Genomic DNA, 16157 nt, shown 5'->3' with positions numbered 1-16157 from the left:
GAAAGTAAGTGCTGGGCTGAGTATAGGTACATTTTACTGTGTTGCCGCCTTTCCACGGGCTACCTCGATGGAATTCACAGGCCACAATTTAAAAACCTGTGCCTTGGTCCATAGTTAATACCTTTTCCATTTTTCCTCCTTGCCTACTGAAACAAGTGAATTGTTGTAAGAGCAAGCAAGGTAGTTGAGATCATAGAATCACAGAATTGTAGCGTCGGACGGGATCTTGAGGGTCATTTTTAGTCCAATCCCCTGGTGAATAGACATTCCATTACGGCAACTGTAACCTAGGTTTCAGGTGCCATTTCATGCCTAGCTTATATAGCTATGCGTTTCTAACACTGTTTATACGGTATTCTGAAATGAATCACTTCGTAAAAGTACAGTTCAGAGGAAGTTACTAACTTCAGACTCATGACAGCTGGCGAAACAAAACTAGCTTTTAGTAGTTGTGATTAGTATCTTATGACTGTCTTGCTCGATTTCATGCAACAGCCTTTCTGTATGTTAAAATCCATTCCGTTTCAAAATATAAATGGGGTAATCTATAAGACATAGGCTTTCCTGTCAGAAGGATTTAATTCTAGTGGTCTGGGTCACAGTGTATCTCTTGGATCGAGAAATGACATAGTTCATGTGGAAGTGCTTTATCTGAAACATGAGTGCGTGTGGCATGAGTGCGTTGTGACACATTTGTATTTCCATGGTGCAGTGGAGAGCCAGTGTGGTTCAACCATAGAGTGAATTATGACTTTCAGATGGACAGGGTTAGAATCCACACTTGGCCATGGATCTCACTGGTTAACCTTGGGTCAGTTACTATCTCTCAGCCTTAACCTCCCTCCCATGGTGGTTGTAAGTATAAAATGGGCAGGGGGAGAACCTTGAGCTACTTGGAGGAAAAGGCACTCTGTGTATGTAATAAATAAATAAAATACCAACAGTTGAATGGACTCTGACATTGTAGTAATTGACAGTCTTATTGAACTTGGGGTGTTAAAAGCCATACCGAGTCTAGAGAATGAAAAATAACATTAAAGAGCATTATTTCACCTAACGCAGAAGGTAGCCTCCCCGCCTTCCGAAGAAATCCAGGGCTACATTTTCTCAAAGCGATCCATTTGTTTGCTTTGGGAGCAGGGCAAGAGCCACTCCTTTATGTTTCTCATCTGTCACTAGGGCTGTCAGAAGGCCTTGCTTCCCATTCTGCATTGCATTCATTGCATGCAGAAGTGTTTCCATTCTGCTGCAGTTTGTCTCCCACCAGAAACTCAAGTTGTCTCACTGCCTGTTGCGGCAAAATTATTGTCTATGTATGTTATTCCATATTTCTCATTTCTGTGCAGAGAAAACACAAGTACTGTATTATTTGCAGACTGGAGGCAGCTGTTGGCTACTGTGGGAAGTAGGATCCCCCCCCAAAAGCTTATATTGTATAGATAACGTTGCATTGAGTTAAATTTTGTTTTGCCATATCTATGTCCTTGTAAACTAGCAAACAAAACTAGTGTGGAAAACAAGGGTTGAATAGACACAAGTCTTATAAATCTGAGTAGCTTTGTATATATGTTTGTTTTGGTGCACAATTTATTGTATGCAATTTTCCATGTAAATATCCATCCAAACACCCCCTCCCCCCCAAAAAAACATACAGACACAACAGAATGTCAGTAGGGGGAGCTCTCTTACTTTAATTATATGGCTGTATGGTATTCTGTATAAAAATGCAGAATGTGTAGAATGCAGACACTCAAGTGTGTTCAGTTTGTAGAAAATTACGTTTGTGCAATTTCTGTCTAAATGGATGTTTGCTAAAGGCATCTTAATATATATTGGTGATGGTTTATGTGGTCTTGAATAAACAATAGAAAAGTCAATATGGGGAGTCATTTGCTGGGTAAAATTGCTTTAAAAGCTTGCATATTTTAGAAAGGCACTAGATTCTTAAGAGTAGTTCTTGAGTTCCTCTGGTAGAGGTGAGATGGAAACTTGGCAGCTGTGTGCTTTATTGAGGGGGAAACGGTGAACTTTTGTGATATCTGCAGATAAGCCACCTTGCAATTCTTTCTTCCTGAAAAACTAGCTGTCTGGGCAACTTGCGGATACTTTTCAGCTTCTGAAATGAAAGATCAGCCAAGAAAGCTACGAGGTGTGGTTGTGCAACCCTTGTTTGCAATTTTTTAAAAAAATGTCTGATAGCCCCACCCCGTGGAACTGGCTTTCACGTTCGGTTGGACAAATATTTGCACATTTGCGCCTAACTTACCTGTGCAAGAGTGTGGGTGGAAGTGGCATCTGCATAGCGTGCCATGTTTAGGAGATGGTAGAAGATTTCTCTTTGATTATTGACATATGGGCTAATTACATGTTCTGCATGCACACATTTAACTGCACCCTGATAGGGCATTTCCTCCCTGATTTTGGCTACCAATGAGATTGTACATATTAAGTCATCCTTATGTTGACCTTCCACCCCTCAGATAACAGGGCAATATGAAGAACTACCATTATACAGCACTATTTCGTTGTATAGAGACTCCGTTTTTGGAAACCGAAACCATATGCCCTGGGTGAAAACAGGATCCAGTCACTCTAGTCTTATTTGGGAGGGGGAGCAAAGTGAAAGGAGCGTTAACTTGCTCACAATTGTTCAGAATCTATTAGTGCTTTCCCATGCTAGAACTGCTGCATCACATTATATAGTCCAAGGGTAACTGGTATTTAGTGGCATCTTCCAGTATTCAAGAAATATCTTAACAGTTATGCAATGGGCACAAAAGATTTAGGACACTGGAGTCTTGCAGAAGCTTATAGACAACAAAATGGCAGCATACTCCCCACCCCCACCCCAAACCAGGATCGCTTCTTTCCAAAACTAAGAAATACAAATTGGATGTATGCTTGTAGCTAACTCTGTATTTGGCTTGCTTAGACTGAGCTGACTAAAAGTGGAAAAGTAGGAAACGGGGCATTGAGGTCCGGTTTATAATCGCCCCCAAATTTACAGTATTTTACAATATTTCTTTACCGTTCCATAACCAGGGTTCTCTGTCTGGCTTATAAAAACATTACTGTGCTGTCTTAAGTACTGTATAAATAAATATTTAGCCATATATACTGAATTTGTGTAACTTGACATTCTTAAAATGTGCTTTTAAATTGCCAAGTACATATTCTCTTTTCTGAAATTTCTGTTACGCACCACTTCAAAAAACATCCATTGAAGTTTATAAATTTGCAAATGGATCGATACATTAAAAATAAAACATAGACAGCTGAGAGTAAATCACTGAAACTGCTGCAGGCATTCATAAGTTGCACAGGAAAAATCTTCAAAACTCTGAAACATTTCTCACAACCTTCTATCACTATTTGAAAACAGTGTTGGAAAACACATTAAATTTATTTTGATATTAGATCTGTTGACTTTTTTCCTGGTCTTGAAAGGCTGGTTGTAGTTGTACCCTAAGCAGGTTTTCCCACTTTGTCTTGGTGGATTCTCCATAGTGGGATATGCTGCAGCCTTCTGTACATCCTTGGAACTGCCCTGATTGTAGCAGGGCCCCAAAGGGCCCCAATTAAGGCGATAATGTAAAGATAAGTCATTTTTTGGCTTGCAGCACTGGCAGTTGTACAATTCCGCAATTTAGAGGGAAGTATAGGTGATTGTTTATTTGCTGTATTGTTTGGGAGTGCTTCAGCTGTGCCATGACCTAGTGTTCAAGGCTACGATTCTATGCACAGAGGTACAGCATAAGACTGGGAATGTGGAAAGGGGTTTGGGTGACTGATATTTTTGGCTTGGTTGTCAAAATATACCCTGTTTCCTAAAAAGGAGTCCTTGCAAATGATGATGACCGTCACAGAGCTGGAGCTTTATATATTCCTCAGTTGCTATATTCAAAACTTCTGTGCTGTTTCTTCACTCTAAAGGCCTAGTCCAGTTCCATACCGTAATAATGTTTTATTTTGGGCTGGGCCTGATGTTACCAGACTCTTCCTGGTTTTTGCAGGTTCCTCAGAATGAAATAAATGGGTTTTGGTGCCATTCCTAGAGCTGTAGTTAAGTGCACAAAATAGGAAATGTTCCTTCAAATCTTTAATGAAAGCATGGGATGCCAAGATCATGTCATTCGTAATCTAGTTTTATTTATTGACTTGAAACACTTAAAATGTTAAAACATCAATTCCTTTTCTCAAATAATACAGTCTCCAAAATGACATTTCAGAACCAAACTTTATAGCCCTTTGTAGAAGATAATCCTCTACTAGATAAAATCCTCTTAAATATATATATATTTATCTGAACACACTCCCCCCCATTAGTATGGTGTGTCCCAGCTTCCCTGTTTTCTATTCCATTTCAGCCTCTAAAGCAAATTGGAACAGAGACGTCAGAGCTATAAGATGCAGTTTATGTAAGAATGATGCTTCTAGTTTTGTGGGTGGCTGCCAGATGGACACAGAGGCCAGCTTTGTGATGTATAAGCTAAAACAAGTTTATAATGCTACCTGCTTTTAAAAATAGCAGTCACTTCAAAGGCAAGAACCTGCTTTTAAACACATTAACAGTTCCTGTAGCACAACCTCCACAATCACTGGCTGTTCCTATTCATATGCACCTTGACTTGATCCAGGATGTTGACTTATTCTAGTTATCCTTTTGTCCGTCCTGTCTCCCCCCCCCCCCCCCCCCGCAAGACATAGAGGACTTTTGGAAGAAGGAAGATCTCACATTCCACTGAGTGTGGAGTCACTGTGCCTCCGCTGCTCTCTCAGATGTTTGTACTGTATGTTCTAGTGGGCAAGCCCCTAGGTATTGTCTGGCAACAGCAGAATATCAGGAAAAGCTAGCCTTTTGAGCACTTAGAGGAAGACGATGCAAACCTGCATTTCTAGTGTTGTAAAATGAGCACCCTCCCCTTCTTGCTCTTGAGAAACAGTTGAATCCTAAGCTGAATTGGGTTGCTTCAGAAAGATTCAGGGCTCTTTTGATGGGAAGCAGTTGTCATCTGAGTTGTCATGAGTAAGTCGCTGTTGTTCCCGAAGCTGTAAACTGCCATTGTTTAAAATTGCTGCATTTCTCAAATTTAGCATCTAGGCATGGGGGGTAGTAGTTTTGTGACCAATGGGTCTAACTTTCTGCCAGGAAATACCTTTACCAGGGCTCTGCTTTTTACTACTAGTCCCAATTCTTTTGGAAGGGATGTAGGTGTCAACTGAGCGTAAAATAAAAACTTCAATCTGTTTTTAAAACTCTCTGGTGGAATTTTGCAGATGACTTACCCGGGACCCTTGATGTTTCTATCTGCATATAAATTGCCCAAAGACTAATCCAGACAAAGCCTTGGATTTACTGAGATGGACTTTGGTTTTGAAGATGAAGTGGGTTGTGTATGATGTGACTTTCTCAAGCGCCAAAATGGGATCCATACTGAAACTTGTATAGTATTTGGTACTTGGTTGTTGCTAGTATGCCCCAAAGCAGGAGTGAAGGCTTTCTTTAGTTTGGAATATAACTCTGAAAATGTTGCTACTTGCGATTGCAGACATCCTTTGCATTAATTTTTCTGCAGGTCTTCCCAGGTTATGACAATAACATTGAGGGATTATACTGAAAGCTACACTGTAGTAGGTTACATTGAGATGTTTCCATGCTTGTGGGTTGCTCTCATTCATCATTTAGCTACACACATGGTGGGAAATTGGGGGTATTACCCCCTGATGTTGGGAAAGATTGAGGGCACAAGGAGAAGCAGAGGACGAGATGGTTGGACAGTGTTCTTGCAGTTTGACCAAACTGCGGGAGGCAGTGGAAGACAGGAGTGCCTGGCGTGCTCTGGTCCATGGGGTCACAAAGAGTTGGACACAACTAAATGACTAAACACCACCACAACCACCACCACCAAAGCCAACATGGTAAGTTGGACCAGGAAGTTGTAACTTGCTATATTAAGGAGTGTTCTAACCTATCCTGTTTTGATATGGAGGTGAATCTGTACTAAAGCAAGAAGAAGAAGAAGAAGAAGAAGAAGAAGAAGAAGAAGAAGAGCACAACAACCCTCTGATGGAATGGTAACAATGTCAGCCTGTCACTCCCGGGATTAGAGCAGTTTCCTGGAGTTGCATCGTGCTCGCTCTTTCTTTCTCTCTTAGGACCTCTCTCACACAGACTTCTTTGTAATTATCTGCAAGACCTCTAAGACGGGCTTTTCCAGCTCTCTGCACTGTTTCATGTGAGAGGATTCACGATCAACCTTGCCACATGGACGCACTGGCACAAGCTGAGTACCTGCTCTCCTTCAGCAGCCCAATTAACCATTGACTGTTGCTAATTCAAGCGATGGTTTAGCAACTTAGTGGAAGGAAGACCAGGCTCTTCAGAAAGAAGGAGCATGGCAGTGTGCTTCAATGCCACTCAAGAAGAAGTGTTATGCTGCATCCCCCAAATTAATCCATTTTAGTAGCATTCTGCTGTAGCCATGTCCTCGGAAGGGGTGTATGAATTTTCCCCACATAGCTGTGACAGACTGCCTCTGCAGTGCAATATGTTTTTGCGTCTGTGTGTATTTAGGTGGCTGCTTGCTGGTTTCCCCAGGACTGCTCCTGAGGGAATGATTGGAAAAGAAACCGTGCCTCAGCAGATAAAATTGCAATCCAATTACTACAACCAGCGTTGAAGACACTTGATAATGCTTGGCTGAGCCTGAACAAGCCAATTTACGTTGCAGCGCATTCAGGTTAATTCCATTATAATTGGCTCAAGTGCCTTGGCCACAAGCAATATACTCGGTTGTCTCATCAACACCTCTGTAATAAAATTAAAGCTTCTGGCCCACAGTTAACAAGGAATTGTGTTAAGATTCAACTACAGTAGGTACAGGCTTGTGAACAAGTGCAATGCGGGGTTGTGCTCCAGAACTTCTCTGCACCTCCTCAACAGACGTATACTGGCTCCAAACTCTTTGGAGACGGAAAGCACAGTTGAATGCTGAAGGTGGAGCTGAGCATGAAGTGCCTTCTGTATTGCCTTTAAATATCCACGCCAGCCTTGAAGGGAGGGTGGTAGTTGAACAAGAGAACCAGCATTTGCAGAGGAATTGTACCTACTGTCAATCCTTCCCAGTTCCTTTATGCTCACTGTTTTAGAGGCTTCTGGGGGCTTTAAATGACCTGCATAACTATTGGGGATCAGTGTGGTAATCCATCTAAAAAGAAGCTTGAAGTTTTCCATTATGGCACCCAGTGTATGGAATTGTCTCCAGTTTGAAATACATGGTGAGCACAAACTTTGATAGGCCTGCAGTGCTTATTAAAGGTGCATCTGTCCACCTAGGCATTTCCAGGTTAATATTGAGCTTGGGAGGTACCGTAGGTTCTGTGGATTGTGATGTACCTTATATATTAATGTGTTGGTTTACTTGAAAATGTGTAGTATTGTTGTGAACCACCCCAGTATTGCCGATGAAGGGTGAGATGGAAATACGTTCCATAAAAGAATTTTTTAAATCATGCACAGTAATATTTTACAAATAAAGCATGGTGATTTTCTTTAAGCATTTGAGTTCTGAAAACCATGTGTCTGCAACACAGCACTAGCAACACAACACAGCCCACTCAATGGTGAGTTTGTGTTGAAATGTGGCTCAAGTATAGAGGAGCTCTTGCATAATTCTTACGCTGTGAACTGTCCTAAGACCTTCAGATGAAGGACAATATACAACTCTCTAACAAATAAATAAAATATAAAGAAATAAGCCAGCTTTTTGTGCAAGGGCTTTATTTTGGGGGTGGGGGAAGAGGCCTGTAGTGCAGTTGTAGAGCTTTGCATGCAGAAGGTCCCAGATTTAATCCTCAGCAACTTCAGGTGGGACTGACAGAGACACTCTACCTGAAACTGGGGAGAGCTGCAACCTGCCAGTGTCGACAGTATTGACCTAGATGGACCAAAGGTTTGATTTGTTATAAGGCAGCTTCCTATGTTCCCCTCCAAAATAATCACCATCACTTAAGTTTTGGACCAAACCCTGAAAAATGTGTCTTGTTTCCGTATCCTACACAGTCAATTTAGTTCGTTATCTAGTTAGTGCATCCACTGTCTGCTTGCAATTCTGTGCCTATATTCATTGCTCATTTTCTCCCCCATTTTCTTAAATGGATCCTTTCTAAGGATGACAGTTAGCATCTTGTTTCTTCATTTGCAACCTATTATGCTTGCTGTTGCACTTTCCTGAACGATGGGGAGCCACATACCCCGTACCACTTCCGAGTTCAGCAGAGCTAGACAAAGATTATATTACATGCCAGGACCTTCATCTGAGGTGAAGTCAGTTGACTGACATATCTCTGCAATTGATAGTGTAGAATCCACAGCAGCAACGTGATGAAGCTGGAAGTAAGAAAAGGGATTGTTCCAATCTGATAAGGAGGCACTTCACTCATAGAAACCTGCTGTGTGCAAGCAACAGATTTGTTTTCCCCACTAGGAAATTTGACTAGAGCTGTCTACTATATATACAAATACAAACAGGGCTGGCAAGCTACACACTGGAGAAGAAAAATCTATTCCATTAATCAGGCATAAAATCCTACACAGATGGCTTATAGGATAGATTATGGCTGGTAATCCTTTTGTGCCCTAGAAGATTAAGAATATCCTGGTGCAACAGCAGTCAGCTGACGCTTAAAAAAAAGAAAGACTGAAAACTCTGGTGTAATCCTGCACAGGACTGAGACTTCCCAGAGCCCATGGCAATTCAGTTTACTGAAAATGCCTTGTTATGTAGAGTGGATTTTGGCATACTGAAAAGTTGTAGCCTTAACCATCAACTGCATAAACTACTGAAGTTAAGGAGTACCCAAGCCATTGCTTTTTAAGTTGGTATCCCAAACCTCGCAATTATATCAATTGCTTCCAGTGGAAACAGCGTGTGAGTGCCTAGCATCTTTAAATTGGTGCCTCGGATTTTAACAAGTCAAATGACTTGTGCAAAGAAAAGGAGAGGAGAAGACTGGATGCAAGAGCAACATGAATGGCCCCCATGCATGCTGAGATCTCTGTGATGGACTGGCTGGATATGGATTTATATGAGGATTACAAATCTCCTTTTGATTTTGATACTGGAGTTAATCGAAATTATCTCTACCTATCGCCCAGCATGGCTTTTTCCCCTCCTGGATCTCCTGTGTTGAAGGATTCTGGTAACTGTTTTTATATCTACAAACTTCTTAAGAGAACCCATATTATAAGAGCAGATCATAGCTCAGTATGCTTTCTGAAAGCTATAGCCTAAGATCATAGAATCATAGAATCATAGAGTTGGAAGAGACCACAAGGGCCATCCAGTCCAACCCCCTGCCAAATGTTTGTTGTAATGTGCTCTGTACTGTTCTGCTGGAATGGAAATGATCATAACAGGGTTCCCAGAAGGGAACCAAACATAGCGTGTTAGATTTAATGGATGAAGAAATAGGAATGCACTCAATAATATGGAAGTAACTGAAAACCTGATTTGAATAATAGGTAATTAAATGTTAGTGGAACTTTGCCTTAGAGCTGCCTTAAACACTATCAAGCATAGAGAATGATTTGAGAGAATGGGGAATGTTGTGTTAGCATCCAGTACCAAAACAAGCTTTCACATGCATCTGACAACAAGGACTTATGCAGAAGCTGTAAGCTCTCTGTGTTTCTCTGGTCCAGGGTCACCCAATGAGCTTCATGGCTGGGTGAGAATTCGAACCCTGGTCTCCTAGGTCATAGTCCAACACTCTCTAACCATTACCGTGTTTCTCACATTTTAAGACATGTCTTATATTTATTTTTACTCAAGAAAATAAGCCTATGGCTTATTTTCGGGGGGTGTCTTATTTTATTTCTTTTACTAACCGGTAAGTTGCTGCTGCTGCTCAAGCACCGACAAAGCGCCCAGCAGCGTGCGCCGCATGGAGTCCCGAGCCAGCGGGACCCGCTGAAGCGCCGACAAAGCTCCTGGCAGCGCTGCGCAGAGCGCCCTGAGCCGCAGGAGGAGCACCGTGGCTCTCGGCCTCTCGGCCGTCCCGTTCCTGTTTCTGCCGCAGGCGTCGCCGCCTCCTGCTCCCTCCCAGGGCGTCCCAGGCTTCACCCGCTCGGCAGTGCTCCATGCAAAGCCAGGGGCGAGCGCAATTCCACCAGGAGGTTCCTCCGCAGCACCCGTAGAGACCATAGAGGAAAGGCGTGCGGCAGACACACCACTTCCGACTTCCGTTACCCTCACCCACTCCTGCTGCGGCTCGGGGCACTCTGCGCAGCGCTGCCGGGAGCTTTGTCGGCGCTTCAGCGGGTCCCGTGCCAAGGGGAAAGGAAGGGAGGAGGGGAGAGAGAGCGGGCAGAAAGGGAGGAGGGGAATAATCGCTGGCGCTACACGGCGAAAGAGAAAGGCAAGTTATGGCTCCAGGTGGAGCGACTGTCCCGAGATAATTGGAAAACAATCCTGCACTGTGTGAGCGTTTCTGCAGACCACGAGGCGCTGCTTGGCCCTTCCAGTTTGCTGCTGCTGCACGCCACGAACAGCGGAGGGTGAAAGGAGCAGCGCCGGGTAGCCAGAGTAACCTCCACCACCCCACAGCCACAACGTTTCCTAGCACAGGATGATTGAGGCTTTGTCGGCGCTTCAGCTGGGTCCCGCTGGCTCGGGGCCCCACACGGCGCGCGCTGCTGGGTATTTTGGCGAGGCCCTCCAGAACTGCACTTACGGTAGCACTACGGCTTATTTTCGGGGTATGTCTTATATTTTTTCAAAGCATGAAAATCGTGCCATGGCTTATTTTATAGGGACGTCTTAAAATATGAGAAACACGGTACAATGCCACACTGGCTCTTAGAGACATGCACAAGCAGTTAAATGTTCTTCTGGTTCTTAGTCCAGAGCTCACTTGAACTCTCCTTTGTGCTTGATCTTGGAAAAAAATGTGTGTTTCCCAAGTGTTCATAGAATACTGATTTAGGTAACTATAGCACAGCCTTCCTTACCCTGATGTCCTCCAGATGATGTTGGAATCCAACTCCCATCAGTCCCAGCCACTTGTTGTCTAAAACATCTGGGAGGGCACTAGTTTGGGGAAGATTTTGTGAGTGGAGCCTTTGTGAATTTCAAAGTGATTATATATATATTCAACATAACTGCTAGAAACTACTCCAAACAACTTAGAATAAAATTAGTTCCGTCATATTTGAACATAGTTTGGCATATTTTCACCCTACCACCTTTTATTATGCTCAGAAAAGATTTCAGCAAATCTTTTTGCAAAAAATTAAAGGGGTTTGTGTGGGGAGAAATGAATTTACAAATGTGAGAGACTTCCAGGCTTAGACATCACAAGCTAGGTTTTGACAGACTAGAATTTCTGGTTCTGTAGAGATGGTTTGATGCCTAAGGCACCAAACTTTTAATACTATTTCATGCTTCCAGGCTATAACTAACTTACTAAGTTATTTGGTAAAGCTAGATACTTGCCACTACAATAGTTTTCTTAAAATTGGACCTTAGCATACTTTAAAAACTGATTACAGCATTTAAATAAGATTGCAACTTTGGAATCTGCACTTAGACACGCTCTGCACAACAATCTTCCTGCAGATGGATGGGTTATTATGTACCCCATAACTACGATACACATCCTATGAAAAGCGGGTTCTTGCTGTGAATATTGGTGCTTGATGGAAATGACCTCTGTGCAATTTCCTCTATGGTAATGAGATCTATGTAAGAATATATCTGAAATGCTTCTTGGCCTGGTAGGATCCTAAATGGCATTAGTAGCAATGCATGTTTAGCTAAGTGGGTAGGATTCCACATAAACTTGTTTACTGATGAGCAGTGTCCTTCCAGTACAGTACTTCTAGCAATACTCTTGATTGTGGAAGGAGAAGCAAATCTAACCTTTTCCCATTCCGTTCTCTGTGAAAGGAAGTGACTGGCCCAGGTTTACCCAATGAGCTTCATGGCTGGCTTGGGATTTGAACCCTAGTATTCCCAGATCCCAATCTTAACGATCCAACTGCAGCACCACACAGACTCTCTTCTGCTGATGTGTTCTGCTGTCATTCTGTGCATCCTGAGACAACTTCCCTTCAGTGTGACTGGGAGGCAGCCAGGAGAGTTGTGCGGCACAAGAACCAAAAACCCTTTTGCCCACCATCCTTCTGGGGAATGCAAAATGGCACATTCCTGGATGGATATCCCCAATAAAGTCACAGCACAGCTAAAAATATAACTAGAATAATCTATTCATATAAAAAATTAAACCAGAATGCACTTATTGCAGAGAACTAGAGGCATTTGGCGGAATGTTTTAATTCAGTTGCTTGCTGTCTCATGAAAACTTAAAACACTATTTACCATCCTTTGAGGATAGGTTTTGCATAAATGATTTTAATGTTCCTGTAATGCAGAATAATTCTCAATTGGTTTACTGCCTTCTGCTTAAGACTCTTGATAGTAATCTGAAGAGAACTTTGCAGGAAATACTTCCATTTGCTATTGGAAAAAGAACATTCTCTTTGGTATGTGGAATAACAAGATTGCATTGGTGTTATTTACTACGTCGGTCTTTAGCATCAACCTCTGATTTTCAGGCTGTTCCAGGGAACCATATTGGAGGCGGTTATGTCCTTGAGAAGACTGGTAATGCAAAATAGCTTTCCCACCATTACTGAACATACTGTGCAGCTGCATAGGAGTGTTGGTTGTGCTCTGGGATGCATTCTGGGCATTGGGAACAACTTAGGACTTCCAGAACAGGCCAGTGTTGAACTGTATACTCTCTACAGTATTTGAGTTGTTTGGCACACAGATTTGCAAGTTTCAGATTTCCAAGCTTCAGGAATCAGATTCATGTAAACCAGCGTCTTTGGTTGTCATTTCTGCATTGTCCATATGATCTATAAAACCCTCGCCCAGTTCTGCAGAAGATGAAGATACCAAGAGGGCATGAATATGACGTGAAAGGGAAGGTGTGCAATAGGGAAATCTTGGATCACACAGAAGTGGTAAGGATAGAAGGTTTTAAGAGGCTGGATGAGGCCATGCCACTGAAATCTGAGTAGCAGTTAGTTCTGATCTTAAAAAACCAAAACCCTAGATAAAGCAGCTCAGTGTTGTAAATATAGCTTTTGCTTCTGCCTCTATTGAACTCTGTATTCGCTGTCAAATATCGTCTGTTGTCTTGCATCCATTCATTGAAACACTCCTTACAGCAAGATAATTCAGACAGTCCTCTTATCAGGGGCATGGGAAACCTGTGACCCTTCAGCACAGCCAAAAGGTTGGGGATGATGCAGTCCCCAGTGTGTGAGGAGCCGCAAGTTCACCATCCCTGCACCATTGCAGCAGTGGGAAACCTCCACTCTTGGTTTTCACACACACCACCAGCCTTGATGACGAATGTTTCGCAACAAAGCAATCTTAAAGTAGTGATCCCAAATGACAAATCTGAAGGTTTTTTCTTTTCTTCTTTTAAGATCTGCTGAAAAATGAAGTAATTCCTGAAGTTGGAGAAGATGCTGCTGCTTCAGTTAATGTTGCAGAGGCTTTGTCAGAAGAAGAACAGGAAGAACTTAGAAGAGAGCTTGCTAAGGTAAACCTATTTTGTGTGGCCCTCAAAATTGATCTGATTCACGTGCGTGAGCCACAGTTACATTTAATATGGAGTTATGAGGCTGTCTTTCTGATAGTGCTATTGGAAAATAATTTGTAATAAGCAGAGTTCTTAAAATGGACACAGTGAATAGCCTAAGGCTGTGTGGTGCTGTTCTGTAGTTAATTGTGTCTTGGTCTCAGTAGAAGGTCCATGTACAGCAGCTCTGTGTTTGCTGGAAGAAATGTATAACCTTGATTTATGGCTTAAGCTACCTGTGTATGCATGAAAGGTTCAACTGATTTGTGTGCTTCATATATTTTGGGGGTTTTAACAATTGCAAATTCATTAAAGGGAAAACAAAACAACCAGAAAAACACAAGAAGGACCTCCAACTGGCTTACATTAACAATACATTTAAATATCAATGCATCGATTTTAATTTACACATATTGATCAGTATATTATTTTGCAAGCAAAGGTAGTTCCTGGTTACCTGTTTCCACACTTGCTTCGATCAGCTCTGCCTCCTTACAGAATTTTAAAAAAGAGCTGAAGCAGAAGTTGGCATTTGGAATTGCAAATGCAGAAGGCTCTGGTTAGAATAAGAATGCTTGAAAGACATTGCAGATGTAGCACTCACTTTGTGTTTTCGTGTTTCTTGCTCTGCTGTTCAGGAAATCAACCATTCTTTTCCATTACCCAAACCAACGTGGCCACTGAGCATTCTGTCATCACCAAACTGTTTGTGGGGTTCACCATAGCTTAGGGTTTGTTTATTTTTTGCCTGAGGGCTTTCTGTTCTTCTGTAGTTTAAAAAACCAACAAAAAACCAACAACCCTGATTATCTGTGCAAAGGCACTTGCAGCCTGAACATTGGAAACAGAGGGAATTATATTGCCTTAAATCCATTACAAGTTTTAGATGCTGTTTTTAATGCAAATGTTAATGTGATTGGAAGTTGCTTTGAGTTGCTTTTGTCGGGGGGGGGGGGAGCAACCAATAACCAAAAGCAACCAATAAGTTCATTAATGTGAAAATTACCTATGCAATTGAATTGGGGCGCTATTAGTTGATTACTGAATCAGAATCGGTTGGTGTGTTTTTTCTCAAACTGAAACCTATAATTAACATATGGTATATTTAAACCTTTAAAAGATGCAAGTGTGATTTGTTCCAAACAAGGAAATGTTGGTAGGAAATGTCAAAACATCTGCTCTAAAATAATTCCTCACTAGCTTATGCTTCCCTAGTTGATTTTCTTCATGGGCTCTATCTTGTAGGTGGAAGAAGAAATCCAGACTTTGTCACAGGTACTAGCTGCTAAAGAGAAGCACCTAGCAGAAATAAAGAGAAAACTGGGGATCAGTTCACTGCAGGAGCTGAGGCAGAACCTTTCCAAAGGGTGGCAAGATGTCACAGCAACAAATGCGTATGTTTCTTCACTTAAATTATTTTGCCTGAATGCAACAAATGCGTATGTTTCTTCACTTAAATTATTTTGCCTGAATGCAAGGGATGGGCTTGAGTTTCCTCATCAGCTGAATTTGGTGGGCTTTCTCAGAGGATCTAGTGATGGCAGGTTATATATTTGTAGCGAGGGTTTTAGCAGGACCATTCAGAGGAGACCATTCTTTCTGAAATGTTAGTTTTCTATACTCCTGGATTCTCTTTGGCGATGGGAGAGCATTCAGACACTTTGCATGAAGCCTGAGCTAGGAAAACTTTGTGAATCGGTCCTTAATGTCTTGGCAAGGTTTAGTCAAGGCAGAAGGTAGCTTCTTTCCAGGGTTGGTTAGAATGGTCATGCCATTAAGCGTTTGGCTCTTCCGATGTTGTTTAATGACAACTCTCATCAATCCCTGGCAGCATGACCTTTGGTCAGGGTTAAGCTGTAGTTCGGCACATATATTGGAGGCAGTGTTTCTTTGGATGTCTGGGAGATTGTGGGTGTGAGAATGCCATTGCAATTGTTTTTGAACATTGATGTTTTTATTGTGAAAACACTTCCAATGTATTTTATGGGAAGCAATTAATAAATGGAATCAAATACATACTTTATTCAGTTCCATACCCCAAAGACACACACACATCTCAACATTACATCAATTTATCATTCTCATTGTCCACTGTGGGAGAAGAATGCTGGGCTAGACATAATAATAATAATAATAATAATAATAATAATAATAATAATAATATTTATTTTATTATTTATTATTTATTTATTTATTTATTATTTATTTATTTATTTTATACCCTGCCCATCTGGCTGGGTTTCCCCAGCCACTCTGGGCAGCTTCCAACAAAATATTAAAATACAATAATCTATTAAACACACTTAAGTAACATCTGCAGGACCACAGCTTCCTGTCCCTGCTCTTAAGCACGTGTGTTGAACATGTGGCCAGATGGTTCATTCTTTCTGGTCAGCTACAATTGCTGAAAACGCCTAATGCAACTGTGGGTAATGACTCAATATGGCATATTGGCACCATTATCTAAGACAAAAGAACCTGGATGTGTTGCAGTTTTCTAG

General features: G+C 41.8%; 1 protein-coding gene across 2 annotated transcripts in view; it reads left to right on the top strand.

The window, feature by feature from the left end:
• TPD52 (tumor protein D52) overlaps positions 1-16157 on the top strand; it is a 44868-nt gene that overhangs the window by 10068 nt on the left and 18643 nt on the right. For both annotated transcript variants that reach the window (XM_060277737.2, XM_060277738.2), the window contains exons 2-3: positions 13502-13617; positions 14902-15050. In XM_060277737.2, coding sequence (XP_060133720.1) covers positions 13502-13617; positions 14902-15050 — 265 coding nt within the window. The remainder of the gene's footprint in view (positions 1-13501; positions 13618-14901; positions 15051-16157) is intronic.

This window comes from Zootoca vivipara, chromosome 8, assembly GCF_965207765.1.
Source record: "Zootoca vivipara chromosome 8, rZooViv2.hap1.1, whole genome shotgun sequence".
In the NCBI taxonomy this organism is placed as follows: domain Eukaryota; kingdom Metazoa; phylum Chordata; class Lepidosauria; order Squamata; family Lacertidae; genus Zootoca; species Zootoca vivipara.
The sequence above is the reverse complement of the archived record's forward strand: the minus strand, read 5'-3'. Positions and strand labels throughout refer to the sequence as shown.